We start from the raw sequence: 21,045 nt of genomic DNA on the forward strand, positions 1-21,045 counted from the left end.
CATAATTGTTTGAAAATACCTATAAAAATCTACTAATGATGTCTAGATTTAGCTCATTTTGTTCAACTGGGCCCCTATGTGTGTGTGTCTTATCAGACTTACTGATTTGACCCAACAATTTTGTACATCGACAGTTACACTCAGACTTCTATTCTATGAGCACATAAGTGATAGCCATAATATGATAAAAGTTATAAATGTATAGTGTTCGGTGTGTGATAATACTTAAGTGGATGTTGCGTTGAAATGTCAGAGTTTAAAAAGGTCATTAACAATATTGTGGATTATTTGGGTATGTTTTATCAAATAATTAAATCATGTTATATCTCTGCCGCATGTACAACTGTAGTGTGTACGACTTATAAAAAAAAAAAAAACTGATAATAACTGCTACCATAATCAAAATAATGTTCTGGAAACTTGTAAATGTCTTTCGGGCTAGAAAATTGTAAAACATCCCATTTGATATTGTGAGACAATAAATTATCAACTTATCACTAATAATGGGTATATCTTAATTAATATATCATTATTACATTCTAAAAATATTGCAAATCATCATCTTATTCACCGAGTTTATTTCTGAAACATCATGTTTAAATATTAGCACAGTAATAAGTTATATAATAAATAACTGTATTGTTATAGAGTGTGACAATATGCTTGTAGCAATCAATTACTTTGGTTATTAACAGTTTTTTATGACTAACAGTCAATAACCAGCTACTGCAGCTGTCATTTAAACATCTTTGGCAGTCATTTTAGGTAATTAGAAGCCAGTAGGTCTGACATCCAGTTTTAATTATTTAGTTGCCTGGCGAACTGGGTTGAGGAGTTCAGATAGGCAGTCCCTCGACACACAGCTGCATCCGATTATACTGGAAGCTGATCCTAACAGAATTGGGAAAAAGTTTGGCAGACACTGAGTCAATGACCAGCTACTGTGGTTTCATCCTCATCCCTAAATCAAGCTGTCAGGTATAAATAACTGATAACCAATTACTTACTTTTTGCCCATAACTTCATTAACTAATTATTTAAGTAATAACGGAAAGTTTGAAAACTGCTTACAATGTTCGCAACAAAGGGTTGTTTGTGCAATACATTTCCTGGGGTTAAAAATAGAACGCCATAATGAAACAAAACTACCCTCGTTTTAGTATTCACGACACGCCAACTTGAAAATATTTCAAGGGCATTCGAAATTATTCAGAGGGAGCAACCCTAAGTTCTAGCCCTAAAGTAATCACACCCTCACGTGAGGTTGCTAAAAATAATTTGTTAAATGTTTGTTGAACTTTGTTATTCATGTTTACACTGGCGTATTTGTTTAGCAACCTTTATTGATTGTTTACGTTATCACCTTTATGTGACTAATGTGTGTAATTCATAATTAGTTACGTTCATTTTCCTCATCTAAAAAGTCTGTAGTACTGGTTGCTACCTACTTATGTATTGTAACTGGCATTGTTTGTATCTCTCCTATTGTTAAGGCTGTGATACTGCTGGTTCTGCGTTTGGGACGATGTCCTAATAACCATCGGGCTTGAGGCTCAGGCTCTATGAATAAACGGATCTCGTTTGTTAATTAACGTACGAACTCCCTAATGATAAAAATGATACTTAATTGGGTCTAGTGATGATCTTGCGTCCCGGGTACGGCCAAACTTGGCATATGGATTTTTGGAATTCCACAATGAAATCGTCTTGGATGCCACCTTAACCCGTAGGCCCAAAGTATTGCCTTAGTACCAAGCAAAAGTATTTGCTTCTATGACCCTTTCCTGGCCTGACCTTATAGGAAAACAATCCAACAACTTTATTTGTACTACGCACGCGATGTCTATTTTATTTCCTTCAATAAAGTGCATCTTGACGACGACCTAAAGTAATTATGTAAGTGTGGGCAGATTAATACAGAGCAAGAAACTAGTCAGTGCATGCGTTGATTGGTAGAGGTCGAGTATACTGTGGGTGGTGAGACGGTACTGTAGAGGTACAGTAGTGGTTTACCGAACTGTAATAGAAGTGACATCAGAGAATACTTTTGCTACTCAAGCATAAACTAATTGTTAAAAAAATTCAAGTCTGTCAACAAACTGCAAAGTAACTTTTATATAAACGGGAGAACCTTATGGTTAACCTATCGATCTACAAAATATAAGATTTGGATATGAATCCTGACGCGCGATATTTCGTAAAACTGTAAGCAGAACTGGAGGTTGAAGCTAGTTTTCACATAAACAGTCAACAATGTAGGCGGATAGGCTTAGATTAAACCTCATCAGTCAACCATACAGTGTGTTCACTTATAAATTCAGAATTGTGAGTAAAACTAATGAGGGGTCATTTGTATGCAGCACGCGTTACATAAGGCATCCACGGTGCATTGTAATAAGGGCTATTTTCTAGCGCAATCACGCCTGTCCGTATACTGCTATCTTTTATAGCCTGCCTTCATAAGGGTATGGCTATTGCCCTTATTGACATTCCTCAATAACAATTTCTCGACTGGCCTCGAGGCTGATACTTTGGTTAGTCACTATATCCTTTTCGCTTTTAAACGAAGTGGTGAGACCATTGTAGTATATACATGGTTATATATGGCTATATATATGGATTTCCCTATTGAAAGTTTTAACCAAGCAGCATTTATTTTGTGACTTTTAAGCGCTTGCCAAAAATGGCGAGCTGATCTCTACTGGTGAAGTCGAGTGCTATCGTAATTTTACCCTGCGGCTGTTATATCGGCTCAAATAATTTTCCTATCCTTCTCGGGTTGTCCTAATTATTACCTGGGTCATTGGAGTCGTATTTAATAAACGTAAAATTAATTAATTAATCTACCTTTTTGTTCCAAATCACCTAACTATTTTCCTGTATTGTGTATGCATTTACAAATATTATGTGTATTTAACAGGACAATTTTGAATGACCCAATGTGCGACGCCCAGTAAGCTTTGGTTTAGCCACTGCCCCGAATGCAGTGTTTTAACAAAATTGCTATATAAAACTATAATACGTACGTTCAATGGCCATCGAGGAGCTAGTGACTAAGTAACATCTTCGCACTTGGACCGTTAAGCTGCGTTTAACGCGCCCGATCCGGGGACTTGTGGCGTGTGGAGTGAATTGTACTATGATGGTGCATTTGTACACCTTTTGGAGTCTTTACTGGTTATCAGGTGCCAGAAAGTTTGACAATCGGTTTTATAGTCAATTGTTATCTTATCAAGTGGTAGGATAGATAGGTCAGATAGGCCTCCCCGTCCAACACTTACTCACTGGTACTCCTGCAATGGACGCACTAGACAACCATTATCAGATTATAAAGTCTAGACATTCTTTAATATTTGGACTTTTCCTGTTTTTCTTGTTTATCGTTTAATTAGGTTAGGTACCAGACATCAATTATGGTTTTTCACTTTATCAAAATTCGATACTTTCCTGTTTTTCTTATGCGCGGTGCGGTCAGTGGACCCTAAGTAAAGTATTCTTAGTAATTATGTAAAGAATAATATAATTTAAGTATATTGAGTCTATCACATCAGTAACATGGCATTGACTTTTTCATACTTTCTCATGAAAGCCCAATGTTTAATATATTCAAACATGAAAATTATTTTGCTTAAATCCTCTGGTTTCATGCAAAGTTCTTCCTCGAACGGATTAATTATCCTAAGGAATCGGTACCTATATTATTTTACATAGACTATATTTATACAGTATATAGACTTCCAGCCAAACATGATTACAATAGCAGGATTTATCAGCTCGAAACTAACTTAAAAACCATGCAATCATATTTAAATTATATCAGGTTTCTCAAGAGCTAGGCAGGTCGCTCATTCCCGACAAGATATCGTTATTACTGGTACTTTATATACAGGTTTGTCAACTACCTAGCTGCTTCTAAGTTTCATACCAGCTTTACGAAACTTGGGGAGATCTGGTCTTTTGATCATTTAAATCTTTTGATTGGAGAGGAAACTTTTCAATTAGTCAAGAAATAAAGAGTTAGTGGAAAAGTACAGCTCTTCGGAAAGACTTGTAAGATTTTTCAAATACACTACTTACCCTGGAACTAGAAATACTTCATAAGGAACAGGGCTGGGTTTTTGCGAACACACCCATAGCGAGAAGGGGTCATTTGAAGATTTCACATTTACAAAACAAAGGGCAAAAATACTTGCTATTTTGCTAACAACACATTTCGCATCTTCCCCCATGATTTGACATAATATTTCAACCATTATATTGTGAACAATTCAGATACAAAATTTCCTCACTATTGTTAAACTAATCGAGCTTACATTAGTCATGATTTAGCCAGGCTAACTCGTGAATCATAACGTCACCATGTTCTTATTTATAAGAGGAAAACTTACACCAACATTCACTTAAGATCCACAATAAACGTATGATTGAATCTTTAGGGATGGCCGACAATGTCATGTTATTGCTCAATAAAGGTTGATTTACAATTTGCATCGCGATGAGAATGTGCAAAACCAGTTCTCTAAATTATGCATCTATTCGATATCCGTTTCGAAACACGTTTTTGGAGCATATTTTGTTATGGAATTCTCTTTATTTTCATTTGTATCGTGTGACATAATTCTTCAATTCGTTTTTTGCTATTTTTGCACTGTTGCTAGGTGCTCTAGGAGAAATGGGTCTAGGAAAAATCCATAGAGTTTCCTTTATGATAGTTGGTAAATCATGAAATCATTCTTCTAACTGTGGGTGGAACAGAATAACAACAGGTCTAAGTGTTGCACTTATGACTAACACTCGTGCTTTTTCCTTGATTGCCCTTCGCGTTCCAGGGCCGCTGTAACTCAAATTGTTCCAAAGAGCGTGTACCTGTGGGATCGATACCCAAACACCAATTTCGTTTACTAAAGTCTAGCCTAACTACTACTAAAGGATGTAACCACGGTCTCACGCCTTGTGCCATAGAAGATAATGAACATATTGTAATCTGTTATCGCCACTGATGTAATCTCTTTGCCATGCGTCGAAGGAGTATTTAATTGAAAATCGTTGATGATATTACGTTAATCATTCGTTTAGTCTTTCGCCGCGAAGATCTCCATTCGAATTAATTAATTAAAGTTTAATTTATTTAAATTAACTCGCCTAAGTTGTCAGTGAAATATTTCAGAATTCAATTTGTGGTTTATATATTTTTTTTATGATTTAACTCTATACTTAACGTAATATCGGCCAAAGTGATTTACAAACTATTTATATTTAATTATTAAAGTGTTATCCAATCGTAATTAACCATTACCCGCCGCAGCAAGGCATACATAACTTTTCATCTTTTTATTCTTCTTTAAAAATAAAACATCTCCTCGTTCAGCCAATTGCCAAGGTAAGTTGCCAGACCAACAATTCATATAATGTTCCTTTAGATAAATCCTGAGGTTATCTTAGCAATAAGGGATAATATAATCAATGAGTACCTTTGACGTCAGAAGGGGATTGCTGACGTAGGCGTAGACGGGTTTGGCTGGAGCCCTCTATCCTTGACGTCACATCGTAGGCGTTATTCTGCGGTACTCTCTCTTGTACAGCTATAGTAACAATGTATTCACCATCTTCAAATTCAACTTGATTTTATTCACTAAACTAACTACATGTTTGCCTCTTAGATCTAACGTCATGGTCATAATTGAAGTTAAGGACAAAAGGTGGTTGGCTCCTTTATTTATTCGTGTTAACGTAGCCTTAACCGGTCGTATAGTAAGAATTTATTGACGGTACATAAAAATTCAATAAAATCATAATTTGTTAAATAAAAAATTGAGACTGCAATTGGATAGTCTACCTTAGGTGTTTCACGACTCGTATAAATATTGTATTTTCATCGTTTATATCATAGGGTTTTTATATGGTTATTACGGCAGCTTTACAACATCAGAGAACAGAGACGGTGTAAGAGTAAAATCATTAAACAGTTCCCACTACTCTATGAACATACATACAGACACATAGTAAACATTAGTCAGATTAAAATAAGACGGAGGTCATCGCCGTATAAACTGGGACCGATAACTTGTATCAGACGCGAGTAATTGAATCGACTTGACGGATGGCGTTTGGTGTCGTTGGCTTACCTATTTTATCATTGTTCTTCGCCAAATTCATCGTTATAAAATTAAAGTCCCATGTAAAATATCTAATATATTTACTTTATTTCTATTAATAATGTATCTTTCAATTATTTTAATCTGATTGATACTCTTTCGTTTTCCATTAATGCGCGGCTTCTTCAGAAACATGTTCTGATATGATGCTGATGAAATTACTTTATTGTCCTGGCTTTTATTTAAGTTTTCAAGGTGTTTCGTCTCTGCCTTTTCATAATTTTTTAAGCCTTCTATCTTCCCAAATCTCAAAAGCTTGTGCCAATTTCACCACACAATTTTCGGTAAATTAGAACAAGCTCTGTAAGACGGTCGCAGGTACAAGATTCTGATTGCTCCTAAGAACTGTTCTACAAAAAATATTGATTTTCATATTTGAAACAGGCTAAAGTTTCTTGTCGTGTTCTGCTTCAGGTATACTATCAACTATGACACCAATTTTTTTAAGGAGTTGTCATATCGCAAAAAAATGGCCGTTGATTTTTTGTGTAGCTCAATTTAGACCTATTAATTTCGCCAGATTTTCCTACCGAAGAGATCTCGGACGGTTTCCCTGTTGACAGAAGATTACTATCGCCGATCATAAGTACGATAAAATGACACTTTATTATGGCAATTTATTGGATTTAATGATTATTATTACTCAATATGAGGTTTAATTGCGTTATCAGATTGTCTGTTCACTTCGATTAGACAGTGTGAATTTTTATATTACATTTTTGCCAATTTCCTCATGTCTGGGCGGACTCTTATCTTAGAATCCTTTCAATGTTTTTGTTTTTTTACTGATTAGGCTAAAAATAACTGTTTGAATTCAGAAAGCAGTGAAACTTTATCAAAACAATTTCTCACTTTTAATGAGTGGCGAAGCAGATGTGGCAGTCTAACCAAGGGGTATCGGGTTGCCCGGGTCCTATAGGCAGTCGCTCCTTGTAAATCACTGGTACTCGGCTGAATCCGGTTAGACTGGAAGCCGACCCCAACATAGTTGGGCAAAAGGCTCGGGAGATGATGAAGCAGATGTGGCTTAAAAAGCACGTGACATTGCAACTGCATTTTATTATAATGTCATAATAAAAATAGTTTAAGTCACAAGTTATTTCAGCGATTATGTTGATTATGAAAAACATCGTTTGGAAAAAGGGGTGAAACCAACTTACAAATGGCGATCTTTTCAAAGGCACACCTTCCAACTTCCCTATAAGCTACGTTAATCTTCTTTACCAACTCTTTGTCATCTTTGTCAACTTTCTACTTACTATATCTCCCAGATTAAACGGCTACATAATTATGACTAACTACGCATTCGTAACCAGATCACTACACAGCATTTCAAAATAAATGTAACACTTATGACCAGTCATGACCATTACTTATCCTCATTGGGTCCATGAGGAAAATGCTCGCATCCCGTAAGCCGGTCACAGACGTGGACGTTTCGATGTCACTTCCAAACTGATAGTATCGGCAATGAAAAATTGTGATGATGTCCTTGACCAGGAGAATTAGCTGGAACTTGACGGAGATCAAAACAAGCCATGATGCTCTGTTATTCTTTAGCTTATGTCTAAGACCCAAATGGGGATGTTTTCATCTATAGTAGAAGCTCCAATTAGCTTTAATTCATCGTGTAGAAAGGAAGTAATTTCGTCTGCGTGTACTTTTACTCAGTAGTTAATTATTAATTAAAAAGCTACGAAGGCCAATTTTCGCACTTCTTCCATTTTCTGCTTTAGAAGTCGACCTAGTCGGTCGCGTGACTCATGTTTTAAGACGTTAGGTAGTTAAGACTTTCAATTCAGACTTTGTTATCTCTTTTCTGCTTGCTTCTAGACTGCTTGATATTTTGTTGATTTAGTATGGATTGTGTGAGTGAATATGTTGATTAATATTGAAATACATAAATATTAAGGTGCCTAGAGTAGCTAGATTTTCCAATGAATAACTTTACCAGTAACAACAAATCTTCAGTTAATTTCGTTAACAAGGTTTACAATATTAATAATAAAATCCGGAAATGCATTATTGTGCGGTTTCAGTGTGATAGAATTCTTGTTATTATCGTCTTTTGATTAATTAAGTCATTAATTAACTATTTTGTTAGTGTTTCTCTTAGCATGATTTTGCATTCATTATAATTGTTTTTTTTTTATGCAACTTTACAAGATTTATGCAGAATTGTTCTGATCAATATCAAGTTTAATCTGCATTCCAAATTGTTGATTTAAAATTCTTTAGCAGCCGAAATTATTCAATGGCATTTTGAAAGGACATTTGCATTTTATATGAAGCTGGCCAACATCCGTGAAGAAAGGATGGCATACAACCACACCTATTAACGTGTGCATAAACTAAACTCATTATATGCAGTAGACGCTGTTCATAGGATGTTAGGAGCTTGCCGTGTGTTGACCTATAGTTACGCGTTTGAGATCAGTTTATTGAATATTTGTCTAAATATCAGCCTTTTTATAGTCCCTCTGCAGGGCACAGGCTTCTTTTCATACAGAGGGGAACATTATGATTGTTCTTCATATTGTATTATGTCACAAGGAAAGGAAGCATCATTATTACATACTGTTGGTTATCCGTTGTATTTGGGATTTCCTTCCGTCAAGAGAATTTTATTACTGGAAGTATATGCATTTATCTTACTGTTTAAAATTACCTTTTATTTAATGGTGTTCGTTCCTGTTAGTTCTTCTTGGCGCACAGGCGAAAGTCTTCAACTTTTATTGTTTTTGGTCTGGATGTGACATTGTTATTTACCTTAGATCGCAATGCAGTCTATGCTGTTTTTATATACTCTTAGTTATTCGAGTTTATATTAGTAGAGGTACACTTATATTCGATAAGTTGCATAATAGTTTGAAATATCGAGGAGATAGGTAGTTTTTATGTCATGCATATTATGCATGCAAGTCTCAGATCCGTGAGTCTCGAATTATTTATGAATCTGAATAAAATGGAATTGTATTTTCAGCATTATGTAATAAAATATTCTGAAATGGTGATTAATTTGTTATAAATAGTTTAATAAGTGACCTACCACAATATGTGATTTGTTAGACATTACGTAGACAAGTGCTGATTATGTGACAATAGTTAGTGTGGAAAATGACAAGGTGGTCACATTTTCAATTTTCAAGTACATAAGCAAAACTTTACTGTACTTATGTAATTTATATTTGAGTATTTTTTGTGTCCCTTGCATCCATTTCCATTCTGCAGTTTTGAATTGTACAATTTAAAAGAAATTAATTAAAAGGGAACTAGTTTGGCCTCATGTTTCGAACATACAGCTTGTCTAAAATACTTGAATAATAGTTGTATCTTGCTCCGTGCTAGTTCTGTATAATTAAAATCACATCCTGAACCAGTAGCCATTATTTTAATAAAGTTAATATATTGTCTTTTTCTCGCCCTCAGTCCGTTTTTTCATTTACCCATTTACAATGGTCATAAATTCTTGAAATTTTTGAGAGAAATCCGATCTCGAGTTTGGTGATCAGGATCAGAAAGTATGGGTCTATTAAATAGTATACAACAGTAGTGTATGTAACAGAAATAAAAACTGAAAAACCTCAGCAACAACTACGAAACTTAATCTGACGATCAGACTACCCAATTACAAGTGTGGTAACAGAAAATATTAATAGTAAATGATGTGAGCGAACATGCGCACGCGTCGCCTAGACTGCGTCTGCGCGTGACGCGCCCGCGTGGGCTGTGATGTATTGAACTAGTGACACAATGAGTATTGCAGAAAAAACGCGCCACACTAAATAAAGGAACTACCATGGTGTCTGTGAAATTATAGCATCGGATAACTGGTATCTATATGATATGGGAAATTTTGTTTAAAATATAGCAGGAGTTGAAAACTCAACGGATTGGTAGAAATAGGACCTTTTAGATCAATTTATAAGGATTATAAAGGATTTACGCCACTCTTCCATTTATTTTTGCTAGAAACAAAACAGCATCAATGTGTGTCTGGTAATGCGGTTCCTCTCTGAGTATCTCTACCTTTACCTGGTCATTACCCTCTCAAAAAGACAGATGCAAGTCGGTCTTGGCAGCGATCACGACCACTCTCAGCATTCCTTTGTAGACATACATGGCGCCTATGGTTACGAACGTTATAAACAATTGGTTAGGTTTGTTTACGTTATAAACTTTTGTCAATTATTGTCAATTTACATAATGCGAATACTGGCAGTTATTATGTGCCAGCTTCCTGAAGGAACTCCCTCCTGCACGAGGATAAAAAGTAGCCTATAAGTATGTTGTCCTGATGTGTAAGCCACGCTACTGCCAGTTTGCATCAAAATCCATTCAGTAGGTAAAAGAGGAACATACATAGAAGATTGTTAACAGTAATGAGAAATATCTGCCCTTGTTATATAACTATGTCCATCAGGATTGAGGAGCCACTTTTTGTATCTTAATGAAATTTTGTACTTATTTAGTAGTAAGTTAAAAAGTATTGTAGGCTCAATCTTGGAATTTGTAGTATAATAGTTCAAAAGTTATATGAACACAAAGGTGGCTCCTCAATCTAAATATTTGGACTGAGGAGCCACGTTGGAACACAGAAAGTATACGATGTACATTCTTGAAAATTTTGTATGATTAAGTAGTGATTGAGCGCAATGAGTACTAAAAATTTAATTCCACTACCTTTAATATTTAAGAAGATACAATACTTTTAATGTGGCACCTTAACCCATACAATGAAAGTGTGAATTCCCATGAATCGTAAGTGGCAAATTCAAATTACACCCCATAAATATTTTGTAGTAAGTGTGCCTGAATTTGTAGTACATAAACAAAGTAGCAAAACTGAGTGAATTTTGTAAAAAAACGTATTTTAAGTGGCTCCTCAATCCTGACGTTTCTGAAATGAGAAAATGCTTGAGTTACCTGAAATCTGAATGGAATAAAAAAAATAAAGACACTAACATTTAGTATAAATTTCTACTAAATATACATGCACAAATGAAAATTGTATGTATTCAATATCTGATAAAAAATCATCTTTTCCATATTCCTTAGGACGTCGCCATTAAGGGTGACCATGTAATATGAATAAAAATCAGGATAAATAGGTAGTTCTCAGCTTTACCGCCAATTTTTTATTAAACCTCTGTAGGCAAACACATTTATGGCTATTCCGCCTCTTGAATGACAAAATATTATTGGGTAAATACAAAAGTATTTAATAACCTTACTTAATAAAGTACCTATTTAATAAACTTGCTTTGTCATTCTACATTATTTGCTGGAGCGGTGTAATGTTCCAAATTCAAAAAACGCGCCTGTTTTTTTTTGCCCTTTATAGGGCAGGCTAAAGTGTTACGACCATACTGCCTAGTATTTCGTAGTGGCAATGGATTTGATTTTCATTGTCCGTAAATTCGATACTTCGCATTTTTTTTTAATAATGACAGCATTACATATGAAACATATTTGCTGCGTTGTTGTAACCGACTTCAAAAAAAAGGAGCGAGTTCTCAAGTCACTTTTTATTTTCTTTGTTACTCGCTACCTCGAAGACGCCTGGACCGAAATGATTTTTTTTTCTTTCTACTCGCAGTTTTGTCCCATAGGTTTGGATCTTACTTGATGATGGAGGCGACAGAAAATCAAGGGAACTCCGTATCGGTATATAGCAACTGCCAAGTGTTTGGGATCATTGGCTTCGTATTAACGAGATCTTTACACCGAAATATGTTATGAGTACCATATCAGACCTGACAATGAAGACAAAGTGCGTTAAGGGAACTCCTTAACGGTTGATAGCAGCTACCTTGTGTTAGGCCATATTTTATTTAGTTTGGTAAAGAGTTTCCGCAACTGCCACTAAGGGTACTTAAAATACACTCTTTTGCAAAAAAAGCGGGCACCTATGTTCAATCTTGGTTTTAAGAACTTTATGTTTCAAAAGGTTTTAATGGCTAGAATATATTAAATAATGTCGGGACATAAATAATGTCGGGACACCTTTTTCACACACGGTCGGTTAGCCCCATGGTAAGTTATTTATTAACTTGTGTTATGGGTGCTAACACAACTGATAAACTACATATATACATATTTATAAATACATATCATAACACCCAGACCACGGCCAACAAGCATGCTCATCACACAAATGTCGACCGAACCGGGAATCGAACCCGGGACCTCAGGTTCGGCGGTCCGGCATGATGACCATTGCGCCATCGAGATCGTCAAAATATTACTAGCATCAAAAGGTTTTGCCAAGCATGTGTATCTATTCTTAATTTTAATTTTGGAGAATTGCTAAGTAAGTTGTTAAAACCTTGTTCTTAATTTCTAGTAGAAATTTTGTCGGTCGGTCGTTTTGAATAGCAAGTTTTCCAAGTCATGTTCAGGAAACTGATACTGCAGTTTTAATAACTGATTGATGAACATTTTTGTTACATCAAAACATTTTAGAAAAATCATGCACATTTAGTAAAATTGACAGCTGTACTAAATGAGAATAAGATGATACAGCACGACGATTGACGACAAATTATTAGAGATAAAAAATAATAAAGGATATAAAAAAATTGGCGGCAAAGCTTCTTCTTCTTTCGTGTCGATGACATGTCATATATTGAGACTACACTATGTCAGCCCAATATGCCGCCACAGCGAGAGCACGGCGGCAAAGCTGAGAGCTATTTATCCTGATGTTCTTCATATTACATGGTCACCCTTAATGGCGACGTCTTAAGGAATATGGAAAAGATGATTTTTTATCAGATATTGAATACATACAATTTTCATTTGTGCATGTATATTTAGTAGAAATTTATACTAAATGTTAGTGTCTTTATTTTTTTTATTCCATTCCGATTTCAGGTAACTCAAGCATTTTCTCATTTCAGAAACGTCAGGATTGAGGAGCCACTTAAAATACGTTTTCTTACAAAATTCACTCAGTTTTGCTACTTTGTTTATGTACTACAAATTCAGGCACACTTACTACTAAATGTTTATGGGGTGTAATTTGAATTTGCCACTTACGATTCATGGGAATTCACACTTTCATTGTATGGGTTAAGGTGCCACATTAAAAGTATTGTATCTTCTTAAATATTAAAGGTAGTGGAATTAAATTTTTAGTACTCATTGCGCTCAATTACTACTAAATCATACAAAATTTTCAAGAATGTACATCGTATACTTTCTGTGTTCCAACGTGGCTCCTCAGTCCAAATATTTAGATTGAGGAGCCACCTTTGTGTTCATATAACTTTTGAACTATTATACTACAAATTCCAAGATTGAGCCTACAATACTTTTTAACTTACTACTAAATAAGTACAAAATTTCATTAAGATACAAAAAGTGGCTCCTCAATCCTGATGGACATATATAACTATAGTATAAGATACGAGTCTAGTGTACGAACAGTTTGCTCCAATTCTATGACAATATAGCGGAAATCGCTGTCTGGCGACATGGCTTCTATTATAACGTTCACAGCTTCCTGCATCTACACAATATTATTCTGAAAACATTCCTGAACACTCGAAATTAATACAATGTCTTGTTTGAACAGTTTTATCTTATGAATGTCAACGTTGTTTGTTGGAAAATTCATTTTTAAAACAAACGACCACACTTAAATTTTTAAATGCATCTGTGTAGTTAGGTATATCTTCACTAAAGTTTGTCTGCAGATGGCAAAATAATTTAGAGTGCCACTAATGTTACTGCGTCCCCAGCATAGTTGAGAAAAGGCTCGGGAGATGATGATAATGCCACCGCATCTTTGTGCAGTTGACAGCTGTTAGTTTTTAATACCGTTGTTTGTTCTGACTGACAGCAACCACTGCGCTAAACAGGACCCAAAAAACGATCAGAATGTATCTAAATTCACATAAATGTGTACATCTTTACCCTCATATTATATTAGTATGCACTTGAAGTTTACCTCAATCAAAGTACAGTATAAATGCCTGTAATAAAAGTAGCAATAATAATAATTATTATTTATAAGTATTGTGATGTAGTGGGCACCGCACGTTTTGCTTGGCTTGTGTCTTTGTACCTGTAAACGGTGTTAGAAACAATTGAATGAATCATGAGTTAACTAATCTAATGACTTCGTTAGAATATATTTGCGCAAGTACAGTCAGAGGTAGATACATATTGACAATTGCAATTTTAGGTATCTGTGGAGATCTAAGGGGGTGGCCATGTTCAGCAGTGGACGTCCTATGATGAATTGCAATTTTTGAGTCTGTATTTTTTGTCAGTAACTTTACTTTTGGTTGACTGTTGAGAACTAAATTGTAAAAGGTAATTAAGTAGTTTTCTATAATTTTTGTTGTTGTAAATACTTACCGTAGTTTTGTTGGTTTGAGAAGTGTATTGCTTGTGTATTTTCATTTTCTGGGTATCATCATAATGTTTAACAGCTTCACTAACATTATACAATGGTTTAAACAGATTTTTTTATTTGTAAAAATATTGTTTATTTTAAAGAAATATAAATATTATTTATATTTATTTGGCATTGGTATTACCTTCATCGTAAAATTTTAGAAGTACCTACTATGTTTGTATAAAGGTTATGATTTTTACACCTACGAAAATATTTTTAAAAAATATTCATAAAATATTATATAAACTGTAAGCAGCTATCCTAAATGTAGTATTTCACTGTATTTTCGTTGTTGCTGTGTAAAATCATTGCCAAGTAGAAATAGGAATGTATTACGATATTCTGCTTAAGTAGTTTTTAGATATTAATTTGCATCAATGTGTCGTTGATCTGTTGGTTTATTTGATCTCATCAAATCATATTGTGTGAATATTTACAACATTGCATAATATTGTGTAACTTTTATGTAAACACAGACCTTCGTAAAAAAACGTTATTTCCAAGTCATAACTTTTCCATATAATTGTAGATTAAAGTATCCCAATAAAATTTAAATGTAAAAGTAGTAGAAAGATTTTATATTTTATTTGTTTTTATTAAATAATAATATCTTTTTTACAGAAAACGCCATACGTATAGGCGGTCCCCAGAATGAGGAACAACTGAATATTAGTGATGTTTGTAAGTATTTTACTATTTATTTTAATACGGTTTAGTACACAAATATGGGATTTAGGTTATGTAAAAACGTCCATAGTACACAGGTAGGTAAATTGTCAACAATCTTACTACGAACTTGTATAGTAAAATAAGTTGTTGATAGTATTATATCAAGTTCACCTCAAAGTGTGGGTTGAGCACGCCTGCACTAATAGTGTGTCGAGTTCCATCGTTTATTTTTAAGTGGCCTAAAGGCTGATGATGGGCTTAAACTTGTAGCTTCTATAGTTTTTTAATATAATTTTAAAATATTTGAATATACAGAAAAACACAATAAACTTCACAATATTAGTTCATGTTTTTGTGGCAATCATAACATTTTTTACGCAGATTTTAAAAGTTGTTCTTTTTTTTCTTGACCATATAGCTTGTTATTATGATATAACTTTGCCAAGAGCCAGTGATCAAGGCATTGAACATATTACGAGACTAGTTCAATGACCTCACCATCACAGCATACATGGCAACAGCGCTAGATGACAAACAGCAGCCATATTTAAATATTATTTATTTGACCTTGTCAATACTGGAACAGCTGAAGAGATCCACTCGTCCGAAAACTAGTTAGTTTTAACAACGTCTCGGCTATAAATATTATTAATATTTTAATAGGTATGTGTTCCGTCTCACAACTCGCACCCGACCTTCGCTTCGTGGTTATTTTGTTTTTAATATGTTTTGATGGAGCTCGTATTGTTGGCGGTTTATTCCCTAGAGTTATTTATTCGAATCATACAATATTTCTACAAGCCTCACTGTAATAAATTACACGAAATATCCACTTCAGCGTCAAAGGACAAAGAGTCATTCTCTTCTAAAAAAAATGTCCCTGAACATTTTTTTTTGTTTTATTCTTTGACCCTCTTTAAACAGTACGTCTAGACCTTTTTGTGTTATTCATAGCAATATTTACTTCCTCTGATCCATTTTAAATGTCAGCATAAACTGGTTTGTATAAAACCTCATTAATTATGTGAGTAATGCGTCATTTGCGTTCACATCCTGAATTATATTTATTTAATAACACTTGTAAAAAGTGCTCTTGATAAATATTGTGTTGGTCATTATGATCCTAAATAGTAAGGATAAGAATTTTTATTTTTAAATGTTTTTTACTTTTATATTAAAATTTAAAAATGTAGTTTATATGTATAAAAATGAATAAACGCAAAGGATAAGAAGAATGTGAGGAAGGACATCATATTGTTTTATTTTATCATTTTGTTATTACTTAATTGTCTTTAAACTGATTATTGACCGTTCACTCCACCGTTATGATTTATACTTTTGCTAATGTTAACTTATTTCCACCAGTTGAGGCGATTACTTTGGCGGATCCGTCGTTCGGCGCGGGCGCAGGCGCCGGCATAGACGAGAGCATGGCGCGCCGCGACCAGCCCTACGTCGAGATAGTCGAGCAGCCGGCCAGCAAGGCGCTCAGGTTAGTTGCTCACGCGCATGGCTGCCGGCCAACGATGTTAATGTACCTACAGTCATGTACCGAATTAGTGATTATATAGTTAGAAATATCTATGACTGAATTGTGGTAATAACTGGCTTTTGGAAGCTACTGGTTTTGTTTACGATTAAAAGGAAACGGTCATCCGTCTTAACTGAGCATGGTAATGAATGGTCATAAATTGCTCATGAGATGAGTAGGGACCGGACAGTAAAGGAAGATTTATAGGAAACTAAATGGGGCAATTTTATTGTCAAGAAAGGAAACTGATAATTTTTGACATTCAGGAAATAAATGGTTATTATGTTTGATGTAATATCGTTCGTATAAAATGGTAATTCATCCCAAATTCTTTACAGGTGTTAGCTACCTTCTAAAACGTCAATCTCACTAACTGGCCTCTGGTTCTAGAATGAAATAATATAAAAATAGCCTTTAAATAATGTGTACTTACTTTTGAGTGCGACTGTACTTGCGCCTGGGTCCTGGGCACACCGAGCTTATAAATATTAAAATAGTGTTTGATCAGATCGGTAGTGTTTCAAATTATCATTGAGACTTATTGATTTAATTTATAGAGGTGTCCAAGCCGTTACTTCATCACAGCAATAAGTTCTTTTACTGCACACTTATTTCATAATAAGTTCTTAATTTTAAAAGGCTTATTAAAAGAACTCTTCGCCTGCACTAAAACTTGAAACCTCCATTTATTCCTATTATTTTTTATTTAACTTAAATTACTAAAAAAATGGGACCACTTATAAATAACAGTCGTAACATACCTCCTACATTAGACTACCTAAAAGAAAACTTGTGGTTTTGTGACACATTATATTTCACGTAGGTATTTGATACTTGAATATTTTAGATACTTACGAGTCACGTAGACCATTCACGAAAGCAGCTATTGTGCCTATTCTACTCCTTCTGTCGACATAGTCCAAAAGAAAAAAAAATATTGTCCCATTAAACATGATGACGTAAGGACGGAATAAAATCATATTAACTTTTTCGTCACTGTCATGAATCACGATATTGGTTATAGAATTAAACCTATTAACTCTTGAATGATTTTTGATTGGAGGATCATCAAATGACCCCTCCCGCTGTGGGTCTAGCGTGAGGAAGTGTCAGGCTTTTACTGACTAAAACCCACCATGTTCCTTCTTCAGACCTTTGTTTACCGTTATTAATTCACCTTGGGATAACACTATTATCATGTCTTAGCACAAAGGTTGCAGCTGCAGCCTGGTCATTTAACTGCTCTAATGGCCTTACAGTTATTGTGTGTAAAGTCAAAGTTTATCGCACTAATTGAACCAATGTAGTGGTCAAGTAATCAGTTAATTGCTCTGCGCCACTGTCATGAATGTTCATGTTCCCTGTGTCTCATTTTATACCTTAGCACCTTTCTATAGGGATTCTCATAAAGCTATTTCCAAAAATGTATTAAGTTATTTGTAGAAAATCTTCATTATGGGAGTTTAAGCGTAGGTTGAAAAACGTAAGTCTTCTTCTCCGTCTTGTTACGTACTGCCTGTTCCCAAGTTATTTGAGGTTGGCACAATGTGTTCTCCTCTTCCATTCCTTTCTGTCAGCCGTCATACTAACATGCACTGCCTTCTCAATCTTACTTTTCGTGGGTCTACCTCTTCTTCTCCACCCATCCACATTCATTATTATCATTCTTTATACTACCTAATTAAAGTTTTAGTTTCGTTAAATCATTCTCTTATTTAGTGCACTGGCATATACGAAAAATTATCCAGATATGCGCTCAGCAAATATTATAAGAACAAGTTGGCACCGTACAAATCGGGGGCGGTCTCTCTGTAGAGCAAATTTATTAGGTCATGCACCCCGGCTTTATCTACTGGTGAGGTGCCTGGCAGATATTAATTCTTATTTTATATACCGGTTAAAGATATCTACAGTTTTCTCAAACTTTTAATGCTATGTAGTGGAATACTTTTTTATAAAAATTCCACATTAGAGACCATTAAGCGGGTTTAAAAAAGCTCTGATATTAGGGCGTGGTAAAGCTAGGTGATTAAAAATGCAACTCATTTAAGGAGAAAATGAAATGTAAGCCATATAAACTTTACTTATAATTCCTGATACCTGTACCTACACCTGTATCTTGTTTTTTTATTTGCCCTGTCATCCTCAATAGTAATTTATTCAATGGGCCAACTCTTTTTTAAGATAAAGAGAGAAATGTATCATTCAAATTCGATGATATGACACAAGCAGTTCCTATCAGCTGATGATAACGCACGATAGCGAACATTACATTATTTATTTTATATCCCATTTCATAGTATGACATGCAAGTCTTACATATTTTCCATTAAAACTTTCCTAAACTACAATTCAAATCCGAAGCAAAAACCTCTCGGTTAGCAGAGAGAAAATATCTTAAAGATTGTAAAATAACACATGATTCATAGACGTCAAGAATAGACGAAACCCGCGGTCGTAGATCGCTGTTGTTATAATGAGCTGGAGATTTACTAAACAAAAATTATTTAACTTGTTACTACGCCGCTAAAGGAAAACGGTGTACAAGTTCATTCATCTATTTTTAGTATTTAATTATGATGAATCACTGGATTTTTTTACGCTCGCGTGGTGGCGATCGGTTTGAACCGGCTGGTACAAATATTCGATGGAAATTGGCGGGAATCTTCTGTTTTTGTATATCGGCTTAAATTTGGTTTTTATAGGTGTCTATAGTTGAACTCTGTCACCAATACAATCTATTTCTCCTGTTTTGTAAAAATATCTTATAGTAAAATATTGAAAACAGAAACGCAAATGCGTTTAAAAAGTTCAACTATTTTGACCAAGTAACAGCAAGTGTAAACTAATTATGCATAATAATAAAGTAAACAGCGATCGGCCAGAAATAAATACAGATATTCTGAGAAGTCATTACCTACATCAGAAACTGCTAACTTGAGTCGGATAAAAAGAAATATAACTCCTATTTGTTAGGGCATAAGTACTAGAATGCAATGAATTTTGTATCTACGTGTTAGTTGACATCTTAGTTGGATATACATAAATTATAGACGTAACTTGACAACCTACATATTCTATCGTCGTGTCAATACTTTTTTTACCTAACCCCTCCAGAAGCATAAACTCAGTCAAATCTATTTTCATATCGATTCTTACTAATATAAAAAAGCTATCTGACCAATTTAAACTTGTTGATCGGTCAAGTAATTTTCTTAGAATTTGGAGAAATTGAGGAAAATATAGTTATTTAGGTTTACTTGATATGTTGAAATATTCGTTGTTCTACCTAAATATTCCAAATGACCTTAGACATCACTTAACAGTGCGATGCATTTAACAATTATTTATTTTATCAGTTAAATTGATGTTTATGTACTGACCAGTTCAGTTGAAACAGCTGAATCGATTTGGATAAATGCCATGTTATAGATAGCTGATGTACGTGTAATGTGCAATTTGAAATTGAATATTGCTGGTTTAATATCAATATTTAGGATGCGGTTAAGATTAGCTAAATTATTAAAATTGAAGGCCCTTTTACCAAAAAAATATTTATTTTGTAAATAGCGGTACTTATGTGTGAGCATGGCCAACAGTGAGCCTATGTCATAAAAAGTTAAAAATTTCCATGCTTCAACATTACTTTTGAAGAAAACTTAAGTTTTTTGCTCGTTTGAGAATTCAAAACTCTTTCACTGTTGGGGAGCTACATTATTGTCGAGTGTCATAGACTTTACTTCCCGGGTACGGAAAATAATTTCCACGTGACTTGAGAGAAGCCACGGGAAATAGCTAGTTGTACACAAAACGCCTACGTCACATCATATATTGGGCTGATGATCGAGCTAAATCGTTCGGCTTTTGTTCCCGCCGCTAATTCTGAAGGTGACGCGCCGAGCTATTTCAGGGTTCAAGTGCTAGCCCTCGGCCGCTGTCGGTCATGTTGCAACGTTTGATCAAGCTAGGAAGACATCGAATATCTGTTTCAATATGATATCGTCAGATAGTGATCCAATATGTGCGTTGTCAAAGATTATCATCGATAAAAAAACTTTTCTCCTTCAAGAATTGACCAACATTGAATTCCTTGAACATGAATACAATTACCGTTTCCAGTTACTTTATTTAAATAAGTAATTGACAGCCATTGACATATATTCTAACGATAGACAAGAACATCCATACAAATAATTTACCCGCTATGTCGTCTGTTGACATTTCGTTGACGTATTGTGACATGTAGTCATCCTCATTGATGTTAATTGCAGAAGTGTCGCTCG

At 34.6% G+C, this 21,045-nt stretch overlaps 1 protein-coding gene across 7 annotated transcripts in view; it reads left to right on the forward strand.

The window, feature by feature from the left end:
- The window catches only part of LOC124630118 (transcription factor p65), a 58,660-nt gene that overhangs the window by 4,634 nt on the left and 32,981 nt on the right, over positions 1–21,045 (forward strand). For all 7 annotated transcript variants that reach the window (XR_006984381.1, XR_006984382.1, XM_047163853.1 and 4 more), the window contains exons 2-3: positions 15,184–15,243; positions 16,597–16,723. Coding sequence is in view for 5 of the 7 variants with exons in the window: in XM_047163850.1 (XP_047019806.1) it covers positions 15,184–15,243; positions 16,597–16,723 (187 nt within the window). In the remaining 2 variants the exon portion in view is untranslated. The remainder of the gene's footprint in view (positions 1–15,183; positions 15,244–16,596; positions 16,724–21,045) is intronic.

The sequence above is a fragment of the Helicoverpa zea genome, chromosome 4 (assembly GCF_022581195.2).
Source record: "Helicoverpa zea isolate HzStark_Cry1AcR chromosome 4, ilHelZeax1.1, whole genome shotgun sequence".
NCBI classification, from domain to species: Eukaryota; Metazoa; Arthropoda; class Insecta; order Lepidoptera; family Noctuidae; genus Helicoverpa; species Helicoverpa zea.